Source organism: Cyprinus carpio, chromosome A12 (genome assembly GCF_018340385.1).
Source record: "Cyprinus carpio isolate SPL01 chromosome A12, ASM1834038v1, whole genome shotgun sequence".
Taxonomy (NCBI): domain Eukaryota; kingdom Metazoa; phylum Chordata; class Actinopteri; order Cypriniformes; family Cyprinidae; genus Cyprinus; species Cyprinus carpio.
In genome coordinates this window covers 18,954,750-18,961,687 of record NC_056583.1, presented here as the reverse complement: position 1 = coordinate 18,961,687, position 6,938 = coordinate 18,954,750, and the positions used below count along the sequence as shown (strand labels likewise).

At 35.0% G+C, this 6,938-nt stretch overlaps 1 protein-coding gene across 1 annotated transcript; it reads left to right on the top strand.

The window, feature by feature from the left end:
• Positions 1-24: 24 nt before the first annotated feature.
• LOC122147043 (E3 ubiquitin-protein ligase rnf213-beta) lies at positions 25-6,738 on the top strand. The gene is made up of 14 exons (XM_042767977.1): positions 25-91; positions 185-433; positions 581-746; positions 1,243-1,328; positions 1,513-1,749; positions 1,890-2,022; positions 2,117-2,200; positions 2,476-2,656; positions 3,113-3,314; positions 3,420-3,497; positions 3,691-3,888; positions 4,010-4,099; positions 5,166-5,341; positions 6,208-6,738. Exons 2-14 carry the CDS (start codon positions 197-199, stop codon positions 6,341-6,343), a joined length of 2,004 nt encoding a protein of 667 aa, XP_042623911.1. The 5' UTR covers positions 25-91; positions 185-196; the 3' UTR covers positions 6,344-6,738.
• The last annotated feature ends 200 nt before the right edge of the window (positions 6,739-6,938 follow it).

The following is a 6,938-nucleotide window of genomic DNA, read 5'->3' as shown; positions in this document are numbered from 1 at the left end:
TATTTATTTTTATTTCACCTGCATAACAGATTTTGACTTTCTTCCCTACTTTACAGTGTGTGCTAATCGTCATGCATGCTTTGTAGGAGAGGTGAGATTTATTTTCTTTCACTTTTATTTGAATGAACTGGTATTATTGTCTGTGAAACTGATTATGATCAGTGTTATTTCTCCACTTATTTAGTGTGGCAAACCAATGGCTATGTCATATTGTGCCACTTGTGGAGTCCGTATAGGAGGCCAGAATCATAGACCAGTTAAAGGTTTTATTGAAGCTCATGGAATCCCTGACATGACACGACCTGGACATATACTGGGACACGCTGAAAACCGGTCTGAAGCCCCAAACAGGAATCACACTTTAGCACAGTCCTGCCTCCTCCGTCTCTGTCTTCACCTGGCCATGTTGCAAGGGGCCATTTACGACCAACAGGTAAAAAGGTTTGAAGGAACCCTGAAAGTTGCTTATTAACTGCTGATAAATGTTGTCATGCATGCCAACTCTTACATGTCTCAGTTAGTGGACCACTAGTGTGAGAGAATAAAAGCACTGTTTTCTAAAGGGCTTGGTTCTTCACAGGGCATCAGAAATATGATCCATCCAAATGTTAATGATGTCTATGAGTTCCTCTGGCAACATCTTGAGAAGGACATGGAGGTTCTTGGGAAGACTTTAAATCTTAACTTGGATGACTCTGCCATTATAATTCATCTAATCCTCAGCAGGTTTCTACAGACCACCTCAGGTATCCTTTAATCTTGACTAAAGTTAAACCTGCTTGAACTTTTCATAGTGTTGCATGCATTTTAATTGTTATTAAAAATTCTTATTAATTGTTATTTTAGTATATTTTGTATACTGTTGTGGTATTTATAAATATTTTGAATTATCTTTTATTTATATATTTTTAGTTTTCATTTTAATTTTAGTTTAAGTTTTAGTAATTTTGTTACATGCTTTTGTCCTTTCTTTATTTTTTGTTAAATATTTATTTAGCTTTAATTCATTGTATTCCACTTTAGTTATAGTCATTTTAGTACTTCAACTTAAACATTTTTATTTCAGTTTGTTGCCACAGCAAAAATTCCTATATTTGTTTTTTATTGAATATTAATATTTTGTTATATTTCAACTTTTCAATTACTAAAAATTATTTTTAGTTTAGTTTTAGTTGACCATAATAACAACACAACAAACTGCACAACCAGAAAACCTATGTTTGATATTTATTCTCTCCGCAGGTGCCGGTGTGGATCTGTCAACACGCAAGTCCAGAGAGCAGTGGGAGACCACAGTCTGTAAAACTGTTATCAGTCCTGTTTTAAAGGTCAGTCTTGATACTGCTGAATATCAGGAGTGTGTGTGAACCATTTGAAAAGAATGGGATACATTTAAATCGTTTCTTTGAAAAACACAAATAACCTTCTAAATAAATATGGAGTAAAAAATCTGTCATATAACCACACTGAATGCATATAATTGCATCAGTCAACCTTTGTCTCTGTTTTCAGAATTTCGAAAGGACATTGGGCAGAGCACAGGATCTGATTGCAGCTGATAACCAACTTTCTAACAGTCCCCTGATGAAGGTGCTGAGGGGAGACCCTCAAAAATTGCTTCATCTCCCCACTAACTGCCCCACCCACCACTCTGCCTTCTGGAGCCCCACACCTGTCCTAACGGTGGAAAGCTTCTCACAACAAATAAACCAGAGTCAAGCACCCCTGCTCACCCTTTTTATCAATAAGGTTTGCTCACTTAAAACATATAAAACAATTATATAAGGCCTTTTTGTTACATTACGGAAGTTGAGTACACGGTTTCATATTGATTTAAACATGTTCCCAAACTTACAGTATATCCATATGTGTGTGATTGTGTTTATCAGGTGCACTGCATAAGACAGTTGATCCATTTGCCGGCGCTTGCTGCTCTGTTGTCTGATCTAATAAAAGTGCTTCCTCCAGGATCTGAGAACCAGACCCATACCATCGCTTCACTGCTGCAATGCATTCCTGCTGGTTTGTCACACTTATACTCACTGGAGATAAATAGTCGGTTTATTTTTGTATATATGTAATATTACTGTACTCTAATTTGTTTTACTGAAAATAGGCCATCAGAGGAAATTATTGTCGGAAAGAGTAGAGATCTTCATGAAGGTGTGGAACAAACTCAGAATGGAAATAATCAATAACAGTAAGTTGCTAGAGGTATACATGTGGAATTTGAAAGATGTTTTATCCAAAGCAACTTGAAGTGCATTCAGTGTTTATCATTATGTGTTTCATGTGAATCCATGATAATTATTAAACTGGCCATTAGAAACCGCTAAATGGACAATATTTAAAATTCTATACTCTTTAAATTAAATAACTCTTAAAACTAAAATTAAAAAAAGTTAAATAATACAAGTGAGTCTAGTCATCATTATGACCTCATAACATTATAATGATATTGTTTCATTATTTTAGCTTCCTTGGGTTTGGATCCTACACTTTATGAAAAAGACATAACTAAGGAAAGCTCTGGGCAGTTTCTCTCCCTGAGTCATCACGGACCAGGCTCATGTCTCCACGCAATCATAGATCTCCTGTCTGAGACCCACAACAGTCTTGTGCGAGAGGCCAGAAAACTCTGTCATCAGGAAGACAGGTGTGTATTTCAGAAGGACTGTGCACTATTGTTCAAAATTTTGAGGTTGTAAGATTTTTGTTTCTGAAGTCTCTTATGCTCACCAAGAATTTATTGATATTTGAAAATACAGTAATATTGTGAAGTATAACAGTTTAAAATAACTATTTTCTATTTTAATATATTTTATAATGTAATTTATTCCTGTGATGCAAAGCTGAATTTTCAGCAGCAATTGCTCCAGTCTTCTCTCACATGATCATTTGGAAATCATTCTAATATCTGATATAATATTTCTTATTATCACAGTTAAAAATGGAAACCATAATATGATAATTATTTGATGAATAGAAAGATCAAAGGAAAAGTATTTATTTGAAATAGTTTTTTTTTTTGGTAACATTATAAATGTCTTTACTGTCACCTTTGGGTTTTAAAAATGGTTTGCATGTCAGATGATTACATTTGCTCTTGCAGGGACTATAAAGTGCCATTGGCGGCACTGTCCAAGAGCCAACTTGCCCTGTGTCACCCAGAGAAGGAGTTGCTCCCCCTGGTGTTAGCTAACTGCCATTACAAACTAGAGAAGGGTCAGCAAACAGTGAGCTCCAGTGATCATAAGGCTATTGAGAGAGAACTCAGTAGACGATTTTTTGCAGGCAAACCACGTATTCAAACAGTGAGTCTTCACATTTTAAAACTTATTATCATACAAATGTTAAATATATGACCAGATACATTAGTTACTAAACAATGAGAGCTCATAATTACAAATTTCATGCAGGACACCGATAAATATCTAAGAAGACACCATCAGAATTTTATAGAAGTCCTTGATGAGGTCAGAGCCAAAATACCTCAGGTAATTTTCTTCAGTGTCTTTGCACTTCATTCAGATTACTAACAGTAGATCTCGGTGGAGCAAATGTTTCAGGGTTATTGGTGACATACTGTTGAAATATAATATAATCTATAATTATTTATAAATATATTTATTCAATTGAAGACATTTTCTTCTTAAGAAAGCCTAATTTTTTTTCTGATCTGATTTACAGGAAGCACTCAAGGCCTCTGTGCTCAGCTCAATGAGATCAATGCTACGTTCATTCACTGATGTGTGTGACGCAGTTTATGCTGTGGAGATTGGGCTTCGTTTCCTAGGTAAAACCGGTGGAGACCCACAAGTTCTGCTGCTGTCCTATCTGACAGACTCCTTGAAAATGGACCAACACATCTCAAGCACCATAGCTGAGGTGAGGCATGCGTTTAAAGTAGCAACTAAAAGGGGATTTAACCAAGCAGATATTTTGACACTACTATCAGTGTCTATAATCTATCTGCTTCTGTAATTTGATTCCCACTGCTTGGTTTCAGGCTTTAAAAGAGAACCGTCTTAGTCAGTGCACAGCCACCTGGCAGCTCCTTACCTGCTGGAAGAGTGAACAGATGATGAGGAAAGGACAGGTAATTTGACATTCAGCTTTTGTGACATATAGTTCTGTATATCATTAATACCAATCACATAGTATTTTTACATCTACACTCTTAAGTAATTACATTCCAATTTCCAGGATTTGTTTTCTTCTCTCACTAGACTGTACTTAAGGTTACACTGAGCCTATAGGATGCATGTGTCATTATTATTTATTCAGCAAGAGCGCATTAAATTATTATTAAAGTGACAGTTAAGACATTTATGTTACAAAAGATTTCTATTTCAAACAAATGTTTACCTCTTGAAAAAGAAAATAAAAAAATACTGATAAAACTGCATCATGGTTTCCACAAAAAATATTAATTGATAATAATAAAAATGTTTTAAGCACAAAATCAGCATATTCAAATCACTTCTGAAAGATTTTCTGTTACAGAAGAATGGAATAATGACTGCAAAAAAATTCAGATTTGCGATTGCAAGAATACATTAAAATTTAAAATATATCAAAATAGAAAATAGTTCTTTTAAATAATAATATTATTTTACAATATTACGGTTTCACAATATTTCAGACAATATTTTTATAATAAATGCAGCCTTGATGAGCATAAAAGACTTCTCTCTGAAACATAAAAAAATAAATAATAATAACAATAATAATAATAATAATCTTACTTACCCCAAACTTTTGAATGGTAGTGTATGCATGAATAACTTAAGACAGAGCATTCCTTGTACAGGCAGCTAATTTCTAATTCCCTCCTTCTGTTCAGCTATTTAGCCTTTCAATAAACTGACCCCATTACTGCTGACCTCTGTTGACCTCCTCTGATTGACCCTAAACAACAGAGAGAGTGGACATACGAGGGTTGTAAATCCAAGGGAATTTGTTGGTCAAAGTGTGACAAGCTTTAACAAGATAGCATGTGCCACCAACTGAATAGCTGGACAATATTGCTTAGCTAAATAATACATTAAGACATTTTTTTAAGCTTCATTCCAGAACATATTCATGATGTTTGCATCTTTATTGATCAGGTATATTACGATTTCTGTAATTTACTTTAAATCTTTCAATGCACAATTTTACAGGATCCATTCCAGCGACTGTCCAAAGACTTCAGAGATAAACTGACTTCAGAGGAAAGAACGCAGGTGAAGGTTTTCCTTGGGCTCACAGATACTGACCTTTTCTCTTTGGAGCTACATGAAATCCTTCAGCTCAAGACCAACAGCACTGTTGAAGACGGCTTCGCTCCGCACTGGGAGTAAGAACTGATTTTATTTTATTTTATATTTGTATATAATTTACCCAGCATTCCAGCCGTCTGGACTCACCATTTGTGAGGGTGGGTTCTGATGAGGCAGACTGGCCACAAAAGGCAAAGTAGGCCTGACCATTTTTCACAGATGTCTGACATTTGACTTTTTAAATGGTAGAACGTGATGTCAGCCATTCATTATCACAAAATTCCTTTAAACATTCACAGCATGATCAGGAACCAGCTAATTATCAAACAAATAAATACATGCACATAAAATACTGATTTAAAAATTAATTTGTAATATGAAACCACATAGTTATATGACAAACATTATACAAAAATATATAGCAAAATTCCAGTCAAGTATTTTAAATAACTGTATAATAATTCATTTTAAATTTGAATTATAATGAAACGTCACTTTTGAAATCTGGTCTGATTTCCTGAATGTCATTGTTCAGGGTAATTGTTGTTAAAATAAAAAGTCAGGAAATGTTCTGGCATCCAAAGCAAATACATCTAAAAAGATCTTATAGCATTTAGTACCAAGTACTATAACATAAAATGACCTAAGAGTCTTTTAAGTTTTTACTCAGAACGGGCACTTTCAATCACAACAATGCAGACCTCCCAGACCTAGTCATTCCCCGGAGACCCGTGGGCTTTCAGACCCAACAGAGGCACACTTTGACCCCTCCAGGCTCCCATCTGTCAGTGTGCCCTGCTCTAGTCACCTACTGAGCAGGCAGCTGGTCAGAATGAAAAGGAATGTGTGTGCTGAGAACAATAGAATCCAATGCTAACTGTTGATCCTAAGCCACACCACTGAACACCCTTCCTCCTCTCTCTTTCTGTGTTTCACAACGTAGCATCAGGTCCACCATGGAATCCCATCTGGAGATGAAGAACATCACCTCTTTTCCAGGTCTAGACAGTCTTCCAGATGAAATCACTTTGGCTAAAGCTGCAGAAATCTGGAGGCTTGCAGTGGAGTTTAAACGCTGAAAAGCACTTCTGAATGAGCCAAACCGAAATGAACAACACAAATGTGAAAAGATCTGGACCGCTTTGATTTTTTTTTTTTTTTGTGTGTGTCATATGTTGCTGCCTTTGTCATGTCTGTTGTATAGGACAGATTTATGACTCATTCCAGCACACTAAATCATTGTCTTTATATTGTTAATCCGGCTGATTAAAAATAATCTATGTTTACTCTTTAGGGCTTTGAATATGTCTTCATATTGTCGAACACTTTATTGTTTAGAGATTTGTATAAATAATTGATTCAGGGAACAAGAATGAATTGAACAGTACTGTACTGCAGTTTTGCTGTAACACATTTGTCTGCTCCACAGTATTAATCAGGGCCAAATAAAGTTGTATTATGAATAAACAGTGCATTTACTTTGTTACAAATTTGTTTTGTATACAAAATACATGAAAACTCGTCCAATTATTTAATAGCATTGTAAAATTGTGCCAGAGACTAAAGTGAAAAATTATTTTATAAAATAAACATTTAGTAAGTAAATTAACTTTTGCCACGTTTAATAGTTATAAATGTTCGTTTAATTAGTATGTCACCTTTTAAACTCCCTTA